A 26,170-nucleotide genomic window follows, 5' to 3' on the forward strand; every position below is an offset into this window, starting at 1 on the left:
CCTGAGCTGTCTCCCCACCCCTCCACACGGGAGTGCAAGTTGCTTCCTGCTCAGACAGAACCCACCCTAACCTCAGCCCTTCTAGAACACTAGCACCATCCGCACATTCCTTCCTGTGAGGGATGTGAACACACTCAAGGCTCACTTCCAGGACACCACTCCCTCTTGTCCTCCGACCTCACTAGCCTCGTGTTCCTCAGTTGCCTTCGCAGATTCCTTCTCATTAACTCGACCTTTAAGAGTTGGAGTGCCTCAGTTCTCAGCCCTTGATCTCCGCCTCCTCCCTCCCTACACTCACTTCCTTTGTGACCTCAACCTGCCTTGTAGCTTTACTACCATCCAATCCCTGAAAAATACCAAATGTATATCTCTACTCCTGAGACAGACTTCCGTCTTAGATAGCCAGTCACCTCCTTGGCATCCCCACTTGGGTATCTCAGAGGCATCTCCAGCTTAACAGGCTTGGAACTGAACTTGTGTTTCCCCATTCTCCCCCCCTACCCCCACCCTCACCCCTGCTCCTCCTGCAGCCTACTCCCGGCTCAGTCAACAGCAACTCCTTCCTCCAGTCACTCGGGCCAAATACCTCCGAGTCATCCTGAACTCCTCCCTTACTCTCACAGCCCACTTCCAGCCTCATCTACCAGCAAATCCCTCAGCTCTACCGTCAACAGATACCGAGAATCTCACCGTTTCTCACTGGTTCTAACCCCCCAACGCCATGAACTAAGCTACCCCCATATCTTGCTTGGATTATTGCAGTAGCCTCCTACCTGGACTCTGCTTCAACCCTGTTCCAAACAGCAGCCAGAATGATCCTCTAAAAAATGTTAAACCGTGAAGATCACCCCTCCAGGCAACCCTTCACTAGTTCTCCAGCTCATGTAGAATAACAGCAAAGTTCCTTATTGAACATCAATTCCTTGAATGATGTGGCCCCCTTCATCTCCTATTCCTCATTCACTCTGCTTCAGCTACACTGGCCTCCTTGTTTCTCAGATGTTCCAAGGATGTTTCTGCCTCAGGGCCTTTGCACTTATTTCCTCTGCCTGGAACACATTCTCCCAATAGCCACATGGTTGGTTCTCTCAGTTCTTCCAAGTCTTTGCTCGAATGTCATTCTTCTCAGCGAGACCTTTCTGTGCACCCTATACATGGAATAAATGGAATGTCAGGCGGCAGCATCTACTACATTCCTGTCTCTTTTACTCTCTCAGTTGTCCTCCATAGACTCATCATTGCCTGAGACTATCTATCTATTAAACATAAATTCTATGAGAGCAGGGACTTTGTTTTAAAATTCCTGAATCCTCTATACCTAGAACAATACCTGGCCCACAGAAGGTCCCAAATGTCTGTGGAATAACCAAAATTGAATTCAGTTGGCTATAGGGAAACCTCAGGATCCTGCAGTCTTCTGGGTACCAGCAGTAGTACAGCAGTTTTCATCATAAAAACCTCCCCTCCCAAGCCCTTCTAGAAGCACAAATTAAGCAACTAGTTTGTCTAGGCTTTTGCATATTTACACACACGTATCGAATCCCAGCTGAGATGGCCCTTGTCTTTTCCCTTGCTTCCTAGTCCCTGTAAGAAAGTCAACAGGGGCAGATGACCTAGCCTGCAGGTGAACATTAACTATGAGACACCAGCACGCAATAAAAATTACTATTGTTGTTATTCTTTATAGAGCAATCTGGTGTAATCTTGTAACTATGTAAGTCTCTTAGCCAGGTATGTTGACGTGGTAAAGTCAATCTTGAAATCTAGCTTTCTGCTGATCAGGTTTTCAGGACACCGGAGTTATGGTCCCAGTTCTGCTGCAGAATTGCCCCAACTCTGGGTTCTTCCTGAGTTTTCCAGTGTCCTTCGGGGGGAAGATGTAAGCTTCGGATGAGATGATCACTAAGATCTTTTCTTGATCTAAAATTGTGGTTTTCTTGGAAGAGAAGCATTCTTGTTCTTGCATCACTAAAAATGCAGCTGGTTATCTCATTGGCTTTCCCAAAGAAACATTGTTTACACCAAAGGAACAGAAGCACAAGACGCTGTGACCTTTGTGTTGGTCAGAGGCAGAAACCCAATTCAAACTGGCTGAAGCCACTAAGGGCACCTACAAGCTGAAATCCCGGGGGTGGAGCCTCCTCTGGTAAGCTGGGTCCCAGGGCTCTCTGCATGTCCGGCCCCACTTTCTCCGGTACTGGATTCCCTTTCAGCAGCCCCTTCTGCACAAGGATCCCAGGAGCACCAAAGTGACTACTGTCAGCTTCAAAGCCAAGAGAAAAAGAGCTTCTATCTAAGAACTCTGGGGTCTTCTTGAAAAATAAATCTCATTCATTTGGTCGGAGTCATGTGCCCCCTCCTGAACGGATCACTAGGGCCAGGGAAACAGAGGGTCAGATTAGCCACATCTGTGTCATAGCACCACCCCCCCATCCCCGATGGAGCTGGCGTAGGGGTGAGGCCAGCCCATCCAACCCACATGGGCAGAGAGTAGCAGAGGGGAGGATGTCAGAAGGAGACTCAGGGGGCTATTAACAGAACAAAGGGGATTAGATACCGGACAAGTAAAAAGAGTTGACATGTATTTCAGGTCTCATTAAGTGATGATTTTCTTACAGGTATGTATTAATTTCCCCTAGCCACTGTAACAAATCACCACAGTCGGGGCAGCTTAAAACAACCCAAATCTATTCTCTCAGAGTTCTGGAGGCCGGAAATCCAAAATCAAGGTCAACACCTGGGCCACACTCCCTCAGGAGACTCTAAGGGAAAATTCCTTCTTTGCCTCTTCCAGCTTCTAGTGGCTGTATCACCTCAATCTCTGTCTCTGTGGTCACATTGCCCCCCACCCTGTCTGTTTCAAAGCCCCCCTTGCCTCTTATTGAGGACACTTGTCACTGAATTTAAGGGCCCACCCGAGTAATTAGGATAATCTCCCCGTCTCAAGATCTTTAACTTAATTACATCTGCAAAGACCCTGTTTCCAAATAAGGTCACATTCATAGGTTCCAGGGATTTGACATGGACTGCTTTTGGGGGGCTGTTTCTCAACCCACCACCTGTACTAAGCCAGAAGCATAGTAATATGTAAGTGATTAAGGCCTCAAAATGGATGAGAGAATCAGAATCATTTCTAAATATTACTGATGTATTTTCCCCATGTGCTTTGTTGCCTTTTAAAGAAGTAAAATAAAATTTGCTGCAGGGGAAAACAAATAACCAGATTTTTTAACCGGACCACAAAGCATGCAAGGTTTTTATTTCAACATATCAACCCTCCTGCCCGCTTCAACAGGTAACTGTTGAAACAATGGCTGTTTTTATTTGCGCTTTCTACTCCTTTTCCGCATTATTTTTTAGCTCCTTTGATAAAATGTCTTTTCTTTTTTCTTTTTCCTTTTTTTAAATGTCTTTTCTTTTTTTAGATTTTATTTATTTGAGAGAGAGAGAGAGAGAGCACGTGAGAGCAGGAGCAGGGGGAGGGGCAAAGGGAGAGGGAGAAGCCAACTCTCCCGCTGAGCAGGGAGCCCGATGCGGGGCTCAATCCCAGGACCCGGAGATCATGACCTGAGCTGAAGTCAGATGCTTAACCGACTGAGCCACCCAGGTGCCCCTAAAATGTCTTTCTTAGCAGTATTAATACTGATCGTAACTGAAAACAAGATCTTGAATGTAAAAAGTCACTGATGAGAATACACCCCAATTGGAAAAGTATTTTCAAAACTGATTTCTCATTTCAAATGAGTAAAAAAAATTTCAAAATCTCAACCACCAGCCTTTTCTTGTCTAGGTAAAAGTTCCAAGGAACCCCAGGCTGGATTAGAGATAAATAATGCAAAAATCTTGTGAAGAAATCAACAGGAACCCCTACACCTCAAGGAAGGCAGTGGAAGAATACATGTTTTCAAATATATGTCATTTCATCCCTGTTTCCACCCACATTCGGCCCAAGCAGCTGCCCTTACTGGTTGCTCAGGTTGGACTGGGAGTGCACTGGCTGCTGGTATTTTCCCTGGGGGCATCTTGGCAGTAATTCTGGTGGTTCAGATCCTTCGATACCACAGGGGCTGGTAGGTGGCTCTGTGCTTTATCGGCAGGACAAGTCTTACAGGTGTTTCACAAGACAGGGGACTGGAGTTGGAGGGGAGTCTGATCCCTGATCCTCCCAGGCTCCCCAGCTCAGGAACTCAGGGGCCCAGATCCCCACCTATGCTTCTCAGGTGCAGCTCTGCTTTGCTGTCTAATTCAGCTTTCTCGGCTAGAAGCCCATAGGCTCTGAGAGGGGAGGAAATAGCTGGGTGTTACGGGTTTCTGCTACTCTTCTGCGTCTGTAGAATGGACTCAGCTTCCACCTGGCATCCAGGAATCGACTTGCATACGTCGGCAGAGTGAATTCCCAGAGTTGGAAGCAAGATGATGTAATGGTAAGAGTTCTGGCCTGGACATTGGTGGGCAGATCCTTCTCTGCCCCCACTTGCTCGGTGACCTTAATCAGCCTCTTCTCATCTTAGCCTCTCTGTTTCCCATATTTAACACAAGGATTGGACTAGATGTTCCCTGAGGCATCTTCTAGCTTCATTATCTAGCAGCTGTATACACATTATGTCCTCCAGTTTGAGCACTGGGATACCTGGGAAGGCTCACTGTGTTTCTTTTTCCAGAAAACACTCCCTACACACACCTCGGTGTGGCTGATGGCTACAATTCAGCAGACCCCTAAATAAGGCCCAGAAGTACAGGATTGTGGGTGGCTCTGTTGGTTTAGTGACTGACTCTTGGTTTTGACTCAGGTCGGGATCTCAGGGTCGTGAGCCTGTGAGCAGCCCCGCACTCAGGGGGGAGTGTGCTTGGGATTCTAGCCCCCTCCCATCTCCCTCCTCCTCTCTTTCTCTAAATAAATAAATAAATAAAATCTTTAAAAAAAAATAGTTGTTCCCAGCTATGACAGCATCAGTCATTCACCAAACATGAATTAGGTGCCCCAGGTCAGTGCTAGGGCTATAAAGATGCATAAGATGAGCTCCTGCCTTGAGGAGCACACAGCCCAAGGAAGGAGACAGATGAGTAAGGATTGCATTACAGTGTGATAAGTTCCACTATAGGATTATTAATAAGGCATCATGACACCTAGAGGATGGATATACACAAATCTGTCTGGGGTGGAGTCAAGCAAGCATGGCTTCCCGGAGGAGGTGATACATGGGCAGACACAATTTCCTAGGGGGAACAGGGATCAAATCCCTTAGAATGCTCACAGTAAGTACGCTCACTCAACACATACTAGCCAGCTCCATGCAACACGCTGCTTCCTCTAAAGGTGGGTGTCTCTCATTTGTCTAATGATTCCCTTGGGTCTAACACATGGATCTGAGCGGTGTGCACCTAATGGGAGCCCCAGGAGCAGGTCCCGGGTAAGCCGGGAAGGCTCACCGAACCCCAGCTTTGATGCAGACGGGAGACAGAACTATGGGCTCCAGGAATACCATTTTCGATATGCCAGTTTTGAATGCTTACAACCTGCATTCTGTGCACAGAACACTTTCCCTCCTCCCCCCCCCCCCCACTTCCCTTTTCCTTTTCTGGTGCAAGTTAGGGGAAAGGGACATAAAAGCTGTTGGTTACTGAGTATGTTCTAAGGTCTCACTCTGATTCTCCTTAGTCATGGCAGGCTTCTTGGAGGAAGTGCTCAGAAACAAAAGTAAGAGCTAGCTTGACTAATGAGACTGACAGCCAGGGCCCCTTGCTACCCACACCCGTGCGTGCCACCCTTCCTGGCATCTGACCTTTGTTCCTCTACTAACCTCCCGCCAATAGAACCAGGTTGGACCACTCGCCCTTTTCCGTTCGGCGGCTGGACACGTCCCCTCGGTCCGTGATTCAAAGCTCTTTCGGCCAAACTGGTTCTCCGCGCCGGGCGCCTGCGGTTGGGGACCGGCCGGGGCGACCGCGGATCCTCCTCCTGGCTGTGAATTACCTTCAGCGGCGGCGGCGGCGGCGCGGCCCCGCCTCCCCTCGGCCGGCCGGCGGTTCAAGTGCAGGTTCGCAGCTGGGAGCGAGAGGCGACACCCCTCGCTCGCGCACAGCAACCTGCTCCGCGGGCGGCTGCGGGCGGGACGGACAGCGCTCGGCGCGGCGGCCAGCAGTCGGCGAGGGAGCGTCGGAACCCCCCGGCTCGGCGATTGCCCGGCGTTAAGTTGAGGAGGCGTTCGAAGCGGGCTCCGGGCGGGGAGGCGGCGGCTGGAGCGGGAGCCCGGGCCGGCCCGGCCCGGCCGGGGTTAAGTCTCCCCTGCTTCCCGCCGCCCGGCTGGCGGCCCGCCGCCTTCAGTGAGAGGCGGGCGCCCGGCAGGGACCCCTCCCCTGCCCCCTCCCCCCCACCCCCCGCCGCCTGCGGGAGGGCGGACAGTGGGGGCCACTGGGCAGGAAGCCCCCCCCCCCCCGGAGGGCCCGGAGCGAGAGGGGCTTCTGGACGCCGAGATGGCCGATGAGATTGACTGGCTGGACTTGCCCGGCCGGTGGACCTACGGAGTGGACCGCGGGGGGAGAGTCTTCTTCATCAAGTACGTTGGTCTCTCTCGTTTTGCCATTTTATTTTTTCTTTCGAGTTGTCCAGCTTGGAAGGTGGCAGGGCTGTGGGCAGGCTGAGCCGTAGGGGGAAGCGGGCTGGAACAGCGCGCGTGACTAATAAGTTTATCACCATGCCGGTTTGAATGTGTCTCCCGCCTTTTCCTCAATGGGTCAAAGTCCAGCCTAGGCTGGGCCTGCCCTCCTCTGGAAAGGCCGGGTGCGGCAGGGCAGGTGCGGGCCTTTCCGGGGCGGGGGGGGGGCTCCCCCGCAGTCCCAGGGGGCCAGTGGCCGCCCAGAGGAGGAAGGCCAGACCCAGTGCCCAGCGGGCCCATCATTCCTTTCAGCTCCGGCCACAGAAAGGGCTCGGGGGACGTTCTTTCTCTTGCTCCCACCCCAGATTTTCCAGCAAGAACACTTGGCTAAGTGACATCACACCAGGAGACCCTGCCCTCACCCCAGGACTCAGTGTTCCCAGGCCCGCAGCCCCTCTCTGTCCTGCTTCTTGATGGGGCCGTGGTCAAGGGGAGGGAGAAGACACCCACAGTGCATTCGGTATAAATTCTTTAAAGAGAGGAAGCCGTTGATGCTCTCAGTAATATATTAGTGCTGTTATATTAATTTCATAAACCAAAATGGCTCTGGCATAATCTCATTATAACAGAGTGGCCCCGCTGGTGCTATTTTGGCCCGCTCCTACTATAGTCGTTCTGTGCCAGGATAGAAATCTCCCGATAATATAGCAAGTCTAGAAGAACAGCATTCTGAACTGTTACCCACACATGATGGGTTTTTTTTTCTTTCTTTCTCAAGATAGCCACTCACAGAACATTAGAGCTGAAAGGAACCTTGGCTGCAACCCCCTCATTTCTCAGATGGGGAGGCGAGGTCTACAGAGGTGGAGAGTACTTGTCTGAGATAAAACCACTTGCTAATCAGAGCTCAGACTGAGCCCAGCACCTGCTCACTTTAGTGCACCGCCTGCCCCCCTGCCCCGCACCCGCTCACTTTAGTGCACCGCCTGCCCCCCTGCCCCGAACTGCCTTTGTAAGGAGCCCAGGCAGCCAGCGGCTTGTCTCAGGTGCTTCTCAGCTTCCACATTTCTTTTAGGCCCTTCTTCTGTAATTATCATCGTCATGATCATAATTGATGCTGTAATTAGATTATCTTAGAAATGAACACCACGAAAGTTCTTGACCCTGGGTCAGATTCTTAAATGACAGAACTTCACTGGTATGAAAACTGCAGTCCCTTTGGTCAGTAGTTGGAGACTTTGGAGCCCCTAAAAATCACCCAAGGAATTTTTGAGAAAAGGCTGATTCCTGAGCCCCACCTCCGGAGATGGAGATTCCCACCTGGGGTGGGGCCTTCGCTGTGCGTTTCCACAAGCTCCCAGGCCCAGGCGGTTAATTCGCCTCTTCTCATCTTCCTTCCCAAACTCTTGCTGGCCTTCCAGCTTTTCTTTCTCCCCACGAACATTTGAGTAGCCACCATGTGTGTGCCACAGCGCTCGGCATTAGAGAGAAAAACCCAGTAAGACACCGGTTTTTCCTTGAAGGTAGTAGGGAGAACATGCAGGTAAATACTTAGGAAATAAGAGGATATCTTTTAGAGGTATTTGCATGATGGTCTAGGGACATGAGGAAGAAAGAACTAGCATTCTCTGGGGAGTGAAGGGAGGGCCTTCCGGAGGAGGAGACATTTGAGCTGATTCTGGAGCAGAGGACCAGGGAGAAAGGGGCCCTGAAGCAGAGGACCGTGGGAAGGCAGGGGCCGGTGGGTGCTGGGGCACAGGTTGTCTAGAACATTCTGAGGGGGTCAGTGGAGATGGAGTGGGGGCTGCTGGGTGCTGCAGAAGTGGGGGCAGGACACGTGGGAAGGAGCAGCTTTGGGGAGGCCTTGTGTGTTTGGCTAAGGGGTTTGAACGTGGTCCTGCAGGTGATGGGAATCCAGAGGAGATTTTTCAAAGGGGATTGACACACTTAGACCTGGGCTTTGGAAGGATCCCTCCGGCAGCTGGGTGGGCAGGTGATGATTTGAGGGCCGAACAGGGAGACAGGGGGAGAGACTTGGCGTATGGAGAGCTGTCAGGGGCAACGGCCGAAGTCCAGGAGACAGCTGATGGGTTGGATTTTAGCAGTGAGGATAGAGGGAGGGGAGATAGGAGAAGTTTGTAGGAGTAGAACTGAGGCTGTTCATTTACTGCCTGAAAGTGGGGGAAGAGAGGGAAAAGGAAAAATCGAAGACGAATCTCAGAGATTTTAACTAGAGTTTGACAGAGATCAGGAGTATGGGACGAGGAACAGGTTTTTAGGGGGAGTGCACTTTCAGGGGGAAGTATTGAATTTGAGGTCCCCATGGGATGTGCAGGAGGTGATGTCTGACAGGCAACTGGACGTACAGGATAGAAGTTAAAGAGAGTGGCCTGGGCTGGAGAGGGAGTCCTGGGAGTCACTGCATAGGGATGGAACCATCCAGAAGTATGTGACCAAGAAGACAGGGCTACCCAGGCAGCAGCAGCACTGAAGGAAGGGACAGAGGAGGAGAGACCAAGGATCTCAGGGTGGATAGCCCTAGGGCCAGGGAAAGACGCTGGTTGCCCTAGAAGGCAGGGCAGAGGGGTGTTGGGAGGAAGGAATGGTCAATATGGAAAGGCCAAGTGAGCTGAAGACTGGAGAGCATCGTTTGGATTTAGGAACTAGGGAGCTCTTTAACGACCTCTAGGAAAAGTGGTTTCAGGGGAGGGCTGAGGACAGAAACCAGATTGCAGAGGATAGATGAGAGGGAGACCAGGAAGCGGGGACAGCTTGAAGAGACTGGTTTCTAAGAAGGATGCTGAAAGAAGGGGAGCCCGAGACAGGAAGCTGGAAGGGGAGGTGGTGTTGGGAGGGAGGAGGGGGTTCAGACTGGAAGACACAGATCAGGGTGGGCTTAAAGGGATGATGACCTGAGACAGAAGTTGAAGATATGAGCCTGTGATGCTCAATAGAAGAAGGTTCTAGAAAAGACAGGGGATGATGGGGACTATAACCCAGGCAGAGGATTACTGTTAACTGGGGGAAGGCCACTTTCTCCCTAGTGCAGAGGCAAGTATTAAGGTGGGGATATGGGTCCATTTGGGGGGTGCTGGTTGGCCGTAGTGAGGAAGCTCCTACCTGACGGTTTCTGTGTTTTCTTGAAGTAAGCAATAAAGATTGTCCACTGAGGATGGGGACGGGGGAGGGAAGAAGGAGAAGCAGGGGAGGGACTTGAGGCTGGTGGGGAAGCTTTGGAACTCTCAGCAAATGGCAACTGGCTGGGGGCCCTGAAGAAGATTGCAGGGGGCACTTAGGGCCCAGCTAAGCATGGGGGGCTGTGGGTTTGCAGTGACATGGGTCATCCCAGTTTTATGGTTCCCTGTCAGCCCAAAGCCGGGGTGGAGACAGCCCGGGACTACATCGTTCTGGGCCAGGGGCTGACAAGGGGAGAGCGGCAGATGAACAGGGGCAGGAAGTTGAGGGTGTGATGGGTTGTGTCCCCCTCTGCGACCCTGGGATGGTCCATGATATCCAGGAGGGGTGAGGGTGGTCATGCGGTTTGAGGGAGCAATGGTGAGAGAAGAAGAGGGGTCGGGGCCCGCGGGTCTCGGGGGGGCTGAGGAGGAGGTGTAAGGGCATCATGGGTTCCCCCGCACACTTACAATTTAGCACTGGCTGACTTTGCCCTCCCTGGGCTTCCTCTCCCACGGCCTCCCAGGACCAAAGCCCACATTACAGGGCATCCCTGAGTGCCCTGGGGGCACCAGAACAGTGACGCTGTTTCTTCTCTCCTCTTCAGAGGGCTGGGTCAGCTGGGGAATGCCCTCCTGTACGTGGTAGATGTCCAAACTTAGAGGAAAGAGAGAGAAAGAGGAAAGAAAGGAAAGGAAGGAAGGAGGAAGAAAAGAAGAAGAAAAGAAAGAAGTCAGAAAAAAGTCTAGCTTGCGTGATTCCATTTATATAAAGTTCTAGAAACTCGAGAACATGCAAACTGATCTATAGTGACAGGAAGCAGATCAGTTGTTGCGGGGGGAGGAATTACAAGGGGGGCACGAAGAAAAATTGGGAGGGTCACATCTTGATTTTGGTGGTAGTTTCACAGGTACATACATATGTCAAAACTTTGAATTGTACACTTTAAGTATGTGCAGTATTGTATATCTTACTTTAGTGGAAGCATTCTTAGTGGGGTTTATTATATTAACTAAAGTATTAATGCTACTTTGAAAGCAGTGAGGGGAGTCCTGTCCTGGGCCCAACGGCCCCCACCCCAAAGCCTGGATGATACAGGCCATCTGAGAGTCCTCTCCTCCACGTACCTGGATTGGCCGAGAAAGTCGGGTGCTTAGGGGGCGCCTGGGTGGCTCAGTCGTTAAGCGGCTGCCTTCGGCTCAGGTCATGACCCCAGGGTCCTGGGACCGAGCCCCGCACCGGGCTCCCTGCTCGGCGGGAAGCCTGCTTCTCCCTCTCCCGCTCCCCCTGCTTGTGTTCCTGCTCTCGCTGTCTCTCTCTCTCTGTTAAAAACAAAACAACAACAACAAAATCTTAAAAAAAAAAAAAAAAGGTGCTTCATGCTGGGTCCCACCTGGCTCTGGAAACCTCAGTATCACTTGGTTGAGGGGGGGATTGAGAAATGTTGATGGATTCATCTGCCTTCTGATCCAGACCCAGAGGATCTGCAGTGGTAGGGAGCCCACTTTGCTGGAAGTAAGATATTAGAATCGTGGCTTCATCACTTATTGATTGTATGATTTGGGGCAAGTTACTTAACCTCTCTGAACCTCAGATTCATCATCTGTAAAATTCCTAATGTGAGGGACTGTTGTGAATGAAACTATTTAGCATTGTAGACGCCCAGGGACCCAGCCTCCTCTTTTTGTATCCATCGAGAGGCTGCCAGTTAAGGACCTTCCCTGTTCTCCCCAGAGACTTCCCCAGTCACCTCAAATGCTACCTCCTTAGTGAAGTCTTCATGCTGTCCCTCTTCCTTAATTTCATCCCGGTTAGCACTCCCTCCCTGGTGGTGGGATAATGCTCTCTACACGTAGCTATTATAGGGGTAGGGTATACTTCCTATCCCATCATATGGCAACTACCTTTTTCTATGTTTGTTTCCCCAACGGGTTATAAATTATTTGAGGTCAGGGTCAGACATTATTCATTTCTGAATCCTCAGCGTCTGCTCAGTCAGTGCTTCGTGAATGTGAATCAGTGTTGATGCGAATTTGGAGAGGGGTGTCCTACTCAGGGAGGCCTTCTTGTATCTGACACTTTCTTATTGGTCTTCTGTAGTGATGAGGAAAAGTCAACCAGCTGGGTGCACCCTGGCACGGAATCTGCCATCCAGAGTGGACACTCCTCCAGCCCAGGTAAGGAGCTCGGCTGTCCCTGCCTTTGCAGTCGAGGACGAAGCAGTGGCTTGAGGCAGCATTACACATCCCCTGCCCTGACTTTTCTTCTGACTTTTTCTTTTCTCCACGGATGGATTCAGCTCAGCATTTGGACCACCATCTGGGGGAGGGTGCAGGAGGGTTGATACTCAGCTTGAGGTTTTCCAAGTTTCTAGCTCTACAGTTAGTATGTGGGACAGACCATGGAGGATGCCGATTTGACTTCTCTCTCATCCTCCTGCCCAATCAGAAAATCCCGTCCATCCTCAGAGCTCCTGACCTAGACAGAACCCCAGCTCCTACGCCATGTGCCTGTGCCATAGAACCGTATGCCATGATGGAAATGTCCTCTCTTTGTGCTGCCCAGTGGAGTCACCATTAACCACGTGTAGCTGCTGAGCAACTGACATGGGATTAGCGTGGTTGAGGAACTGAATTTTAAGATTTTAATGAATTTAAACTTAAATAGCCCCACATGGCTAATAGGAATTCCTTCACACTGGGGAGAACATGAAAGGAAAGGAGTCAGGGCCCACCTGGATTGCTTACTGTGGAGAAGACTCTGTTGCTAGCCCTTAAAAACCTCCCAGGCCAGTGGCAAAGTGGGGTCACGTACAGGCAAGATTTCAGTCTAAACTGGGGAGGCAGAGACACCAAGAAGGAGAAGGGCTAGGGCGCCTCACGTGGACAAGCGATGCTCTTCAGAAGGCTGCCACTGACCTCCCCTCCCTGGCCGTCCAGCCCTTTCCCTGACCACACCAGACGTGGTTCTAGGAGTTTGGGTCATTCATGGGGTACGGCTGGTGCTGCTGTATACATTGGGTTAAGGTGTTGGCCTGCCCAGAGCCTCCTTTCTTTTAGACTCTGGGCTGGAATAATTGTGTTGTTAGAGCTGGAAGGGACTTTAGGGACCCTGGAGTCCAACTCCTTTTAAAGGTAGAAAAATTGAGGAGCAGAGAGGAAGTACCTGGCTCAAGGCCACTCGGCTAATAAGTGAAGCTGTGTTGGGGTTAAATGCCTAAGTGTTGGAGGCAGAGAGCCCTGAGCTCAAATCTTGGCTCTACTTTCTGTTAGTCTGGTCTTGAGCAAGGGGTTGAAATCATCCAGGACTTGGCTTCTTCATTTGTAAGCTAGGGAGAGAATGATGAACCTCCGAAGAGTCTCGCAAAGGCTACCTGAGAGAATCCCCATCGGTGGAGGAGACTGCTGTTTCTATTGTCATTATTGTTATTTTTGACATGAAGCAGGGCCTCCGGACCCCAAGGCCGGGTTGTATTCTTCTTCTGGGTTGGTGTTTTTGCTGCTGTCAGTGTTTAAAATCGAATTGCATCTATCTCACTATGACTCTAGGGAGGATTAGAAGATGAATAAAAGCCTTCACGCCAATTATTTCATTTGGGACTTCAGCCAAGTGGTTGTCCAAGGCTGGGAAGGGGTTAAGGTGCCCCTGAAGCTTGCCGGGAGGGCAGCTGTCTCCGCGGGCACTCCGCCTGGACAGGAATATAAGCACTCTTGGTGTTGCCCGGGCGGAGAGGGCAGTGTGCAGGGAAGTTGCTGGAAAAGGCAGGGGACATAATCCACGCTGGCCTCTTTCCCAAGCACATCACAATGGCAGGATTATTTATGATTCTGACCCAATGGGGATCCCTCTACTTGGGGAGACTGCCAACCCACGCCCTTCTGAATGGGAACGTCCTCCCCCAGGGATGGAGGGGAACAAATAGCATTTATGGAGCAGCACAGAAGATAGAATGTCAGCTTTGGAAGCAGGAGACCAGACTCACATCCTGGCCCAGACGCTTCCTGTGTGACCTTAAGCAAGTTGATTAACCTCTCTGGGCCTCAGGTTTCCTCATCGATAAAAATGTTCAAGCTGATGCCTATTATATACTGTTGTTGTGCAAATTAAATGTGCTAACGGTGGTAAAATGTGTAGCTTAGAGGAAGGATGCATTAAGTGGCAGCTGGTGTTACAATTTCTATGGACCAGGTCCTGAGAGGGGAGCTGGGCTCGTTGGCTTTCCTGCTGCCCTGAAGAGTAGCGTCACTATCAACAGCAACGTGGAAATAGGGGTGAGTAAAATGAATGCTAGCAACTGCACCCACCACTCTATAGAACCCAGGCTCTGCTCTGTAGCAGCTTGTGCCCTGAGGCAGCTGATGATAAGGTGGGAAAGATTCAGCCGTGTTTTATAAAACCTCACATACAAGGCAGATGTTCTGCTTGATCAGAAAGGTAGCAGTGATTGTGAAGAGAAGCCACACCTGTTTTGCATTATATCAGCCGCAGGGCTCTTGCACGCCCGAAAGCAATGATCTCTACCAGTGCCCTGCCTGTCCCCACCTCTGACAGGGGTTTCCCTTGCGTTTCTCAGAAGACTTCCCGTCTGCTTCGGGGTGGAGGAATCCTGTTTGCCAGGGAGGCAGGATTTTTTGCGGGGGGAGGATGGATAGGACAAAATGGTACCCAACAGAGCACTCTTCGGAGACAGAGGTGCTCAGCCTCTCTGGAGCTGCCCAGCAGGGGCTGCCTCCGCCTGTAGGGATTGCCCGGGCACCTCTGAGCTGTGGTCAGCTTCCTCAGCTGTTCAGTTCTTGCTCACTCTGTGAGCCTGCAATTCTCCACTCTGAGCATTTCCATGGATAATTTTTTTCAGGGGTGCTATTAAAAAATGTTTTTATAGATCAATCAGACAGAAACTCAATAAGGAAACGTAGGACTTAAATTAGACCAAATGAACTTGATAGATATATACCCAATGTTCCACCCCAAACCAGCAGGATACACACTCTTTTCAAGTGCACATGGCACACTCTCCAGGGGTGATCATATGTTAAGACACAAAACAAGTCTCAGTACATTTAAGAAGATTGAAATAATATCAACATCTTTTCTGACCACAATGGTATGAAACTAAAAATCAGTTACAAGAAGAACGCCAGAAAGATCATAAATATTTGGAGACTAAACAATGTGTTACCAACCAACCAAGAGGTCAACAAAGAAATCAAGGGAGAAATGAAAAAAATACCTTGAGACAAATGAAAACAGAAATACGACATACCAAAATCTATGGGGTGCAGCAAAAACAGCTCCAAGAGGAAAGTTCATAGCAATACGGACCTACCTCAAGAAACAAGAAAATCTCAAATAACCAATCCAACTTTACACCTAAAGGAACTGAAAAAAGACTAACAAACGAAGCCCAAAGTGAGCAGAAGGGAAGGAAATAACAAAGCTCAGGGTGGAAATCAATGAGATGGAGACTGGAAAGACAATAGAAAAGATGAACTCAGAGCTGGTTCTTTGAAAAGATAAACAACATGGATAAACCTTTAGCTGGACTCACCAAGAAAAAGAAGGCTCAAATAAATAAAATCAGAAATAAAAGAGAAGTTACAACTGACACCACAGAAATACAAAGGATCATAAGACACTACAATGAACAATTATATGCTAACAAATTACACAACCTGGAAGGAATGGCTAAATTCCTACAAACGCGCCATCTTCTAAGACTGAATCACGGAAGAAATAGTAAATGTGAATACAGTGATTACTAGTAAGAAGATTAAATCAGTAATCAAAAACCTCCCAACAAAAACCCAGGACCAGATGGCTTCATTGGTAAATTCTACCAAACATCCAAAGATTTAGTACCTATCTTTCTCAAACTCTTCCAAGAAATTGAAGAGGAGGGATTGCTTCCAAATTCATTTTACAAGGCCAACATTACCCTGATAACAAATCCAGACAAAGATGCCGTGAAAAATGAAAATGACAGGCCAATATTCCTGATGAATATATATGCAAAAATTCTCAACAAAATATTAGCAAACTGAATTCAACGATACATCAATAGGACCGTTTACCATGATCAAATGGTGTTTATTTCAAGGACTCCCAGAAATAAACCTAAGCATATATGATCAATTAATTTATGACAAATGAGGCAAGAATATGCGGTGGAGAAAGGACAGTCTCTTTAAATGGTGTTGGGAAAATTGGACAGCTACATGCAAAAGAATGAAACTAGACCACTATTGTACGTCATACACAAAAATTAACTCAAAATGGATTAAAGATTTGAATGTAAGACCTGAAAGCATAAAACTCCTAGAAGAAAACACAGGCAATAAACTCCTTGACGTTGGTCTCAGTGATGAATTTTTGGGGCTGACTCTAAAAGCAAGGGCAACAAAAGCAAAAATAAACAAGTGGGACTGCATCAAACTAAAAAGTTTCTGCACAGCAAAAGAAACCATCAACAAAATGAAAAGGCAACCTACAGAATGGGAGAAAATATTTGCAAATCATATATCTGACAAGGGGTTCCTATCCAAAATATATAAAGAACTCCTACAGCTCAATAGCAAAAACAAAAAACAAAAAAAAACCCAAAAGCAAACAAAAAACCCAAAATAAAAAACTATCTGATCAAAAAGGGGGCAGAAGACCTGAATAGACATCTTTCCAAAGAAGACATATAGGTGGCCAATAGGCACATGAAAAAAGATGCTTAACATCACTAAGCATCAGGAAAGTGCGGTCAAAACCAAATGATATGGGGCGCCTGGGCGGCTCAGTCTTTAAGCGCCTGCCTTCAGCTCAGGTCGTGATCCCGGGGTCCTGGGATCGAGCCCCACGTCGGGCTCTCTGCTCAGCGGGGAGTCTGCTTCTCCCTCTCCCACTCACCCTGCTTGTGTTCCCTCTCTCGCTGTCTCTCTCTCTCTGTCAAAATAAATAAATAAAATCTTAAAAAAAAAAACCAACCAAATGATATATTACAGCACAGCTCATAGAACAGCTCTTATCAAAAAGACTAGAAATAACAAGGGTTGGCGAGGAGGTGCAGAAAGAGGAACTCCCTTGCACTGTTGGTGGGAATGCAAACTGGGACAGCCCCTGTGCAGAACAGTGTGGAGGCTCCTCAGAAAATAAAACAGAACTGCCCTATGACCCAGCCATTCCCCTGCTAGGTATTTATTCAAAGACAGCAAAAACACTACTTCAAAGAGATATATGCACCCCTGTTCGTTGTAGCATTATTGACAATAGTCATGACATGGAAACAACCCGGGTGTCCGTTGATGGATGAATGGGTAAAGATGTGGTAGATATATATGATAGAATACTACTCAGCCATAAAAAAGAATGAAATCTTGCCATTCATGATGGCAAGGGTGGACCTTGAGAAAACTGTGCTAAGTGAAACAAGAAAGACAAATACCGTATGATTTCACGTTTATGTGGAATCTAAACAGGAAAGCAAATGAACAAACCCAACCAAACTCATCGATAATGGAGCCGAATGGTGGTTACTTGAGGAGAGGGGAGCTGATGGGGAGCCAAATGGGTGGAGGAGGTCAAGAGGTACAAACTTCCAATTATAAAATAAATAGATATATAATGAACAGCACGGTGACTATAGTCAATAATAGGGAAGGCACGTACTGGAAAGTTGCCAAAAGACTAAATCCTAAAAGTGCTCATCACAAGAAAAAAAATTGTCCCTGTGTATGGTGATGGATGGTAACTAGCCTTGTGGTGATCATTTCTCAATGTATCCAAATAACAAATCATTACCCTGTACACCTGAGACTAATATAATGTCATGTGTCATGTCAATTAAAAAAAATTTTTTTTTAGTCTCTCCATTTTCCCTGGACGGATTTCCTTTTTTTTTTTTTTTTAAGATTTATTTATTTATGTTGAGAGAGTGAGGATGAGAGAGAGAGAGAGAGAGTACATGAGAGGGGGGGAGGGTTAGAGGGAGAAGCAGGCTCCTCGCTGAGCAGGGAGCCCGATGCGGGACTCGATCCCGAGACTCCAGGATCATGACCTGAGCTGAAGGCAGTCGCTCAACCAACTGAGCCACCCAGGCACCCCTGGACTGATTTCCTAAGTCCTCAGCATCTTGTCTGGAAGCAGCAGAAGCTAGAGGTGATAATTTGGGCTGGGTTTTGCAGGCTTGAGTCCTGGTCTGATCCCCGGTGCGGCCTGGGGCAAGTGACCCGCCCTTGGCTACCCCTTGTGCTTCTGTGATGTGAGGGGAGGGGGCTGTGGGATGACCCTGAGCGCCCTGCCCGGGCAAGCATCTGTGTGTTCACTGCTGTATCCCCGGGGCTGGCGCAGGGCCTGGCCCAGAGGAGATGCTCAAGAAAAGCTTGTCCAATGAATGAGCAAACCGTGGAAGGCAATGATCCACTTGGTGACCTCGCTGCTCACAGACAGGAGGCGTCCCATTCACTGCCGTCGCTCTTATTATTTGCTGAAATCAGATGGATAGAAATAATGGACCAAAAAGATGACATGGTTGGCTTGAGCACTGTTGGCTTGTCTGTGAATTTTTCCTAGTTCTCCCTGCCCCATCCCTCCTGCGTGCAAATAGGGTTTGTGGGGCTGAGAAGAGAGTCATTATGTGATTTTGCTTCTTCACAGGATTGCCCAAGGGCTGGGAGATGGATTCTACCCAGGAAGGAGCTGTGTATTTCATCAAGTGAGTAAGATGCGGTTTCTTTCTGGTCTGACTGTTGGGTCTGCTGTTATCCTTGTCCTGGATGGCTGCTTGGGAGGGGAGGTGCTTAGAGGGTCTGCTTGGGCACTGAAGGCCTTGCGGGGGTGGGGGTGGGGGTCTGTGACTGTCCAGGAGGCCTCAAGCCTTCTGAACGTGGCAGAGAACGCTGGGTGTGTGTTTCTGCTGGTCTGGGAGAGCCAGTGTCGGTCATGGGAAGTTTGCCGGGTTGGAGTGGGTGAGGGGAGGGTCGGGCTGAGTTGAAACGGGGGGAATAACTCAGCAAATAAAGGAAAGAGGCTGCTTTAGACCCACGTGGGACAAAGGCTCAGAGGAAGGAGCCCGAGCACCAGGATGCCCAGAGGGGCTGGAAGCGGAGCCAGGTGGAGGGAAGGTGTGAGCGAGGGTGCAGACAGGCGGGCCGGGAGGTGGCCAGGCCCACCTCTTCTCTCCTGCTCCCCTGGCTGGGGCACGTGTGACCCTGGAGGTGGCAGGGGTGTGTGCGGTGCTCTGCTTTTCTCTGGGGCTTGGTCACGCCGCTCCGGGGGCCAGGGTAGCTGGTGCTCTCAGCAGCTGACTGTGCACCTGGGGAAGGTGTCCCGAAGCAGAAGGTAACTCTTTGGGCTGGGGTGGTCCACGTCCACCCGACCGGACTCATTTCCCTCGGCATCGGCCCAGGTCTCTCCGTCTCCCAGGCAGGCTGGGTCCTGGCTTAGTTCCCACGGGCGAGGCCCGGCGTGCACGGGCCCGTGCCTGGTCTGCCTCGGAGTCTGCGCGCTGGGAGAGCATGGCTCTGCAGACAGCGGGGGCGCGGGCACCGCCAGAGGCATCCCCGGCCCAGCCAGGGACGGAGGGCCCTCCTCACCTCTTTCCCCTCCTGCTCTCCTTCCAGATCTTCATTCCTCCGTCAGGAGAGCTCATCCTTCCATCCCCTGCCTTGAGCCCAGCCGGCACTTACGCCAGCTTGGCTGTTAACCATATTCTTTTTCTGTTTTGTTTTGTTTTAAGATTTTATTTCTTTATTTGACAGAAAGAGAGAGAGAGCACAAGCAGAGGGAGGGACAGAGGGAGAAGGAGACGCAGGCTCCCCACTGAGCAGGGAGCCCGATGCGGGACTCGCCCAAGACAGACACTTAACCAATTGAGCCACCCAGGCGCCCCTGTTAAACACAATGGACAAATTCTCTGCTTTGGAGACTGTTCAGATATGACATGACTCCTATGGCCTGAGCTTTCCCTGAAATTGAACCGAAATCCTTGCTGCAGTTAAGATTTATTTCCTCTTTTCTCCTTGGTGATACCATCTGCGTACTCCTTATGTACATCTGGTGCGTGAGACCAGGTACTTTCGCCTGTATTACCTCCTCTCCTCTGGCCCTGAACACATACCACCTGCTGTAGCCTAGCCCTGACCCTCTCTGACCTCATCTTCCATAACTGGCCAGCTCTGGCGATTTTCATCTTTCTTTCCCTCCATTGTGCCAAATTCATTCTTACCTCAGGACCTTTGCATGTGCTGTTCCTTCTGCCTGGGAGCACTTTCCTCCTGTTTTTGTGTATCTGGCACCTATGTATCATTTAGCTCAAGTGTTACCTTGTCAGAGTGACCCCTCCTGATACCCCATTCCCTGCCCCACTCTGCTCCTCTCTAGCCCCTCTTACTTTTTTTTTTTTTAAAGTAAATTCTATGCCCAATGTGGAGCTCAAACTCACAACCTCGAGATCAAGAGTCTCATGCTCCACCGAGCCAGCCGGGCGCCCCCACACCCTCTTACTTTTCTTCATACCACCTGCCAGGTAGCCAGAAGTTTGCTGTTTCTGTGTTTGCCTATTTATTGCTGGTGTCCCCCCACTGCCACGTCAGTCCTGAGAGCAGATTCTGGCTATTTCATGTTCCACCATGTCCTAGAACCTTGCCGGCGCATGATAGGAATCTAAGATGTTTGCTGGAATAAATGAATGGGAGATGTTGGGGGATAAACAACAGAGGCATGGCTAACTCCTGCCGCAGCTGCCAGCCCGGAGCATCCTGAGCTGCCCTGGCTCCATGTGCCCGGTCCTGAACTCGTCCCCTTTTCCTCGCCAACACCGATTCCATCTTTCTCAGGAGCGCCACCAGAGCAGAACCCTCAGAAACAGGCTCACGCCCCATTGCGTGTTGGTTCTCCTCCGAAATATCTCACCCCATGGCCGCAGCCTGAGTTCCTTCCCACATGGGCTCTCATCTGGATCATTCTAGCAGCTTCCCAACTGATCTCCCTGCCTCCAGGCCAGACTGCTGCCAGAATGCTTGTTCTCTACAATGCAAATTTTGTCACATCATTCCGCATTAAAAACCTTTCCTGCTTCCCATCAGTTATAGGAAAAAAATCTGAATTCCTTACTCAGGCACTTGAAAGGGCTTCATAATCTGGCTTCCTGCCTTCTTTCTCTAGCTTCACCTCCCATACTCCCCAGTTTGCCAGACCGGGTCATTTGTGGTTCCCTCAACACACACCTCCCTTCTGTGCCTCCCAGCCTTTGCAAGTGCTGATCTCTGCTCTCACCGGGCTTGTGTCCACCTGTGAACACTTGCTTTTCCTTTAAAACTCTGCCCATGACATCACGCCTTCAGGGAAGCCCACCTGTATTGTGATTGTTTACATGTGTGTCATTTTCCCTAGATTGGTGGTTCACAGACTTGAGGGTGCACCGAAATCACCTGGAGGGCTTGTTAAAACAGATCGTTTGGCCCCATCCCTGCAGTTTCTGGTTCAGAAGGTCTGAGAATGCGCATTTGTGGCAGGTCCCCCCGGCGGGTGTTGGTGCGGCTGGTCCAGGCACTACAGTTGGAGAACCAGGGGTCTAGATTGAAAACTCATCCAGGGCAGGGGAGACATAGGGTGGCCGTAAAGTCTGGAAACATAGACAATATCATTTCATGACGTATTGCCACGAAATGTCACAAGCTATTATGCTTTCACGTCTGTTCCCAGACTCGGTGGCCACCCCATGCGTCCGGAGTGGCAGGGGCCTCTCCGAGAGCTGAGCTTCACTACATGGTCTCATTCGGTCCCCACCACAGCATTATGAGGGAGCTGCTATCATCCCTGACTGTTTTAACAAGGCAGGAGAAAACTGAGACTTAAAACTGAGATTTAAAACTGAGTGAAAAAATGTGTTCAGTGTCATGAAGCTTGTAGGAAGCGAAGCTGGGATTCAGCCCCATGTTTGCCTGATTTCGCAGCCTGGGTGCCCAGCTTAACACCACAGCTGCCTCGGTGCCGTGCTTAGAGTGGGGCCGGGGGGGGGGGGGGTTTCCAGAAACCCTGACTGCCTGAGGGAGGAGGGAGGGAGGGAAGGAAGGAAGGAAGGGAGGGAGGGAGGGAGGGAAGAAGGACGGACTCGCCCCCTCATTTTCACAGTTCCCTGCATGATCCATTCCCTACAAAGGTTTGTGACATTGGGTTGGTAGGTGAGTTAGAACCTCTGACGACCCCGGATGTGGATTCCGAGAGCTAACAATAAAAAGTCAGGTACACAGACAACTGGAGAAGCTATTTCTTTTCCCTTCTCAAATTTCAATGAGCCAGCGTTGACACTTGCCCAGGATCAGACGAATATGATCACTGTGTGTCAGTAAGGCCTGCCCCTCACGGTGTTTGGGAGGTGATTCTCGTGGTACCCACGGTGTCATGGCTCAAGCGTGATGCGGTTTTGAGGGTGTCTTTTACAGGTGGGTGGTGCAGAGAGAAGAGAAAAAGCCGGGTTAAAATGTGGGGGAAACCCCGGCAAGCCTGTGTGCATGTACCACATCGATCCAGTAGAGGGCGCCAAAGCACACAGGATCGGCCCCAGGAAGGCCTTGAAGCCTTCCTGACCCACAGCCGCTCCAGGGCCATCTCCACCATCCTCGGCCACATCTCATCTACTGTGGGTCTGGTAGACTTCTTTCAGACGCTTAGAGATCTGGGTACGTTGCACCCATTCCTGATTTTCTCTGGCCCCTGGCTCCTCCCCCACTTCCTGCGAAAGCAGCCGGCTGCCGAGTTTGCCAATTCTGTCTCCGAGGAAGGCGGCTCAGGGGAGGGAAACCCCATTTTGCAGATGCAATAAACTGAGGCCCAACAGCCAAATAACTTGTTCCAAGTCGCTCGGTTGGTAAGGGGCAGAGCTGGGGTTGGAACTCAGTAGGCCCTCAAAGACAGCTCACCACAGGGGGCTCCCTTTTCTCTCCCCAGTTGGTTCACTCTGACAGAGAGGGGAGGGGGGCCCGTGTGGACATGGCCGGGGTGAGGCATGGGTAACACATGTCTGAGGGGCAACAAGCCCATCAGTTTCACGGCCGCCTGGACTGTGATGACATTCAAAAGGCAGGGAGGCCCCGGGTGTTTAGAGACTGGTAGTGACCCAGAGTTTTGGACTTTCCCCTTTGAGCCCCGGGGGCATGGATTCTAAGGGCGCTTTCTTCCCTCGTGCCTCCTCCTCACGCCCTCTCCACCTGAGTGTCACAAAAGTCTTGCTTCTCCACTGCTGGGCTTGCAAGAGAGAGAATGTAGGTTTGGTGAAGGAAGTTTCTTTTCTCTGCTTCTCTTCACCCAGCCTTGCTGGAACTCTTAAGACCCTCTTGCTGCAATGTCTACCTTACCCTGCTTCCCAAAACAAAGGCCCTGCTCCCCAAAACAAAGGCCCTGCTCCAACAGCAGCCCTCCCTCTGGTCTCTCATGCCCCCAGGGCTGCCCAGGTAGCCCAGAGGCATCCGCAGGGCCAGCTCAGAGGATCTGTCTGCAGCCCTTGCCCTCTGTCTGCCAGAGAGGAAACCCTCCCAGCAGGCCCTTCTGTCCGTCTCCTGCCTTTTTCAGCTGCCTAAGGATTGTGGGGGTTGGGGACTGGGGTCCTCATTCCCTTCCCTACCCTGCCTGTCTCCCCCCGGATGCTGTAATCTCTGGTCCCAGCCCTGCTTTGCTCCATTGGCTCCTCAAGGCCAGAGACGCCCCCAGAGCCCCTCATCTTTGTTTGGCTGGAAGCCGGCTCTCCCCCTGCCTGCCGTGGGCAGGCTTGCCAAGTCCTGGAGAGCCAGGGCGGGTGGGTTGGGCTTAATCGGTCCTGCCTGGCACTAGGCCTGTACCCAGGATTTCTCTGCCCCTTCAGCTGAGTGCCTTTCTCACAGCCGAGAAACTCAGCATCTCAGCTGGGCTGGGGGAGTGGTGGGGCAGGAACTTAGGGATTTCCGTCCCCTCCAGAGCTGCAGGCAGGTGCATTCTGCTCCAACCTGAGATTCTCGGCTCTGGCCTGGCCTACTCTGGGGTTGGAAGGGCAGGCCTTGTGGGAGCTCTCTCTGGAGTGTGTGGGACTGGGGTGTGGATCAGATCCCTGTAATGACCCCCCCTCCCCACTAACAGCGTTCTTCCCGGACCCTGGAAAGGAAGCTTGTGCTCCTTTCTTTTTAAAGAAAAAGACTTCCGTTGGTTAAATGTTGCTTATACTCAGATCACACTGAAAGAGACCCACAGAGAAAGATAAATAGTGCATTGGAGTGAAAAGAAGCTTCATTTTTGAAATCAAGTTGTTGTAATAATAAATATTCAAAAAAGATATAATAGTCGGGTGGGTGAGCCCTTCATCTAGCTCCTGCTGCTTGAACGATTTCTGTATTCAGAAGTGACCCCCGGAGCTCCTCTGGTTTGCTCTATGACTTCTGGGTCTCAGGAGCAGGTGGGACTGAGACCCCACGAGCCTGCCCGGAAGTTCAGGTGGGAATATTCCATCTTCTTTCCATCTTTCTGATCTTGGTTATGAAACTCAGCCTTCCCTTTGCACTTACCCATTGTCACAGAGAATCTGTTATTGTTCCAGCATCCACAGAAATGTCAAGAGAAGGAAACCGAGCCAGAGAAAGAGAGATAGAGATTGAGAGAGAGATCTCTTAAGATGGGGCTACAATCCTATTGTCCGAAGCCCTCCCTTCTGCCTCTGAACAAACACAGATACCCCCTGGCTCAGCGGGCATATCCTTGCCCAAGGTCACTGGAGACGAATTTGGGCTGGAGACCTAGGAGGTCCTGGCACCTTGTCATGGGTTCCAACCAGCTGCACACATTATTTTTTGCAGTTCCTTGTGCTGGGGGAGGGGGTGTGAAGGTGCTAGGGCCCCTACCAAGCCCTCCTGACACCCAGAGACGTGCCTGTCTCTTGGGTGGAGAGCCGCAGAGACGAAAGGCGCCCCCAGGCAGGTGTGCTGAGCCCCCATGATGCCAGGCCCCTGGGCACCTTCTGGTTCCCTGCACTCTAGTGGGAGAACAGCAAACTGCAGCTTACAGGGAGGAAGGTGGCCCCAGATCCCCTTTGTGGGGGGGGGGCAGCTCTTCCTGGTGGTGGAAGGCCAGGAAGGCTGTGCCCAAGTACTCCATCCTCTCCTGGGTGGGAAGCATGGGTGGTTAGCAGCTTGTCGCCGGTGTGGATGGAGTTAAACCTTTCCAGGGACTATTTACTCCTGATCCTAAGTGACAGCTTGGGGAGGGAGAGTCACGTGGCCCTGAAATCCCCGCGGGAGCCCATGGAGCATGCCCAGCTGCTTCTGCCTGGGAAAGATGCTGGATCCTGCAGTTACCACAACAGCATCCTCTCCCCGCGCCAGGGATCTGCCAGCCGGAGAGATGACTGATTAGACCGGATCAGATCCAGAGCCCCGCTCTTCAGAAGGGGGCCCTGGGGGGCGGGGGAGGAGGACCCCAGCTGGCCGGAGCTGGGGGAGGGGTGCTTCGGGGCGCGGAGAGTTCTAGCGTTTCACCGCGGGGCTCGCACCTCTGAAGCCGGTGAGTCTGTCCTGATGCATCGTACAGAGGAGGCGGGAGGAGGAAGGCTGTGCTCTCTCTGGTCGGCCTGGCAGCCGCGTGAGTCCGGGCTGCTGACACTGCGGGGCCACTGCCTTCCCCAGCCCTCATTCTTGGCAGCCTTACTTGGGGATCATGGATGCTGAGAATGCTAATTATAACCCGCTCTGTGCCCCCACCCCTGCCTCTAGAATCCCCGGTAAGGGCTGATGTTGTTGGAATTTATTACATTTGAATTGCATCTCTTGGGTGAGGCCAGCTTTGGGGCTGCCCAGCCTCCTAGGGTCTAGCTGGGGCCCCCCCAGCCTGGCTAGAGCAAAGAGGCCAGCCCCACCCTGCCTCTAATCTTGCCAGAAGTGAGTTGAAGGCCAGCAGGAAGGAGAGATGGAGGGGGGGTCCAGGAGTCAGGCTCGAATCAGCCCCAGGGACTCACCTCCCTCAATGTGGTGAGGGGTCACGGCACGTGTATTTCATGGGGCTGAGGTTGGGGCCCAGGGCCACTGAGGCTCTTGAATTCCTAGGGGCAGCTGATCTCTGGGATCTCAGATTTAATGGGCGGCACCTGAGGAGCTGAGGCCTGGTACGTGGGCCTGGGGGCCCGAGGGGATGGGTTCATAATGGTGGGGTCAGGCTGCCACTAGCAGAGCCTCAGGCTTATTGTGTGAGGTTCTGGGCAAAGCAGCAAGGTGGGGGAGTTGGCAGAGGGGAGTGGTGGGGGGGGTAGGGAGGGGGTTCGATGGGAAGGCAGAGGGAGAAGAGAGAAGAGGCTAGAGAGAGGGTCTTTGTGACCACAGGCCAGCCAGAGAAGGGAAGAGAGGGGGCTGGAGCCTGGGAAGGCCAGAGATGGGAGAGGCAGGACAGAGGGAGCTAGCCCT

At 51.1% G+C, this 26,170-nt stretch overlaps 1 protein-coding gene across 1 annotated transcript in view; it reads left to right on the plus strand.

The window, feature by feature from the left end:
* The first annotated feature begins 6,461 nt into the window (after positions 1–6,461).
* Positions 6,462–26,170, plus strand: part of PLEKHA6 (pleckstrin homology domain containing A6) — a 136,520-nt gene continuing 116,811 nt past the window's right edge. Inside the window, exons 1-3 of the mRNA XM_088016841.1 lie at positions 6,462–6,557; positions 11,871–11,947; positions 18,411–18,468. Coding sequence (XP_087872967.1) covers positions 6,475–6,557; positions 11,871–11,947; positions 18,411–18,468 — 218 coding nt within the window. The 5' untranslated portion in view covers positions 6,462–6,474. The remainder of the gene's footprint in view (positions 6,558–11,870; positions 11,948–18,410; positions 18,469–26,170) is intronic.

The sequence above is a fragment of the Eumetopias jubatus genome, unplaced genomic scaffold, assembly GCF_037043125.1.
Source record: "Eumetopias jubatus isolate StellerSeaLion01/CBP00866 unplaced genomic scaffold, mEumJub1_p1.0 scaffold_12, whole genome shotgun sequence".
In the NCBI taxonomy this organism is placed as follows: domain Eukaryota; kingdom Metazoa; phylum Chordata; class Mammalia; order Carnivora; family Otariidae; genus Eumetopias; species Eumetopias jubatus.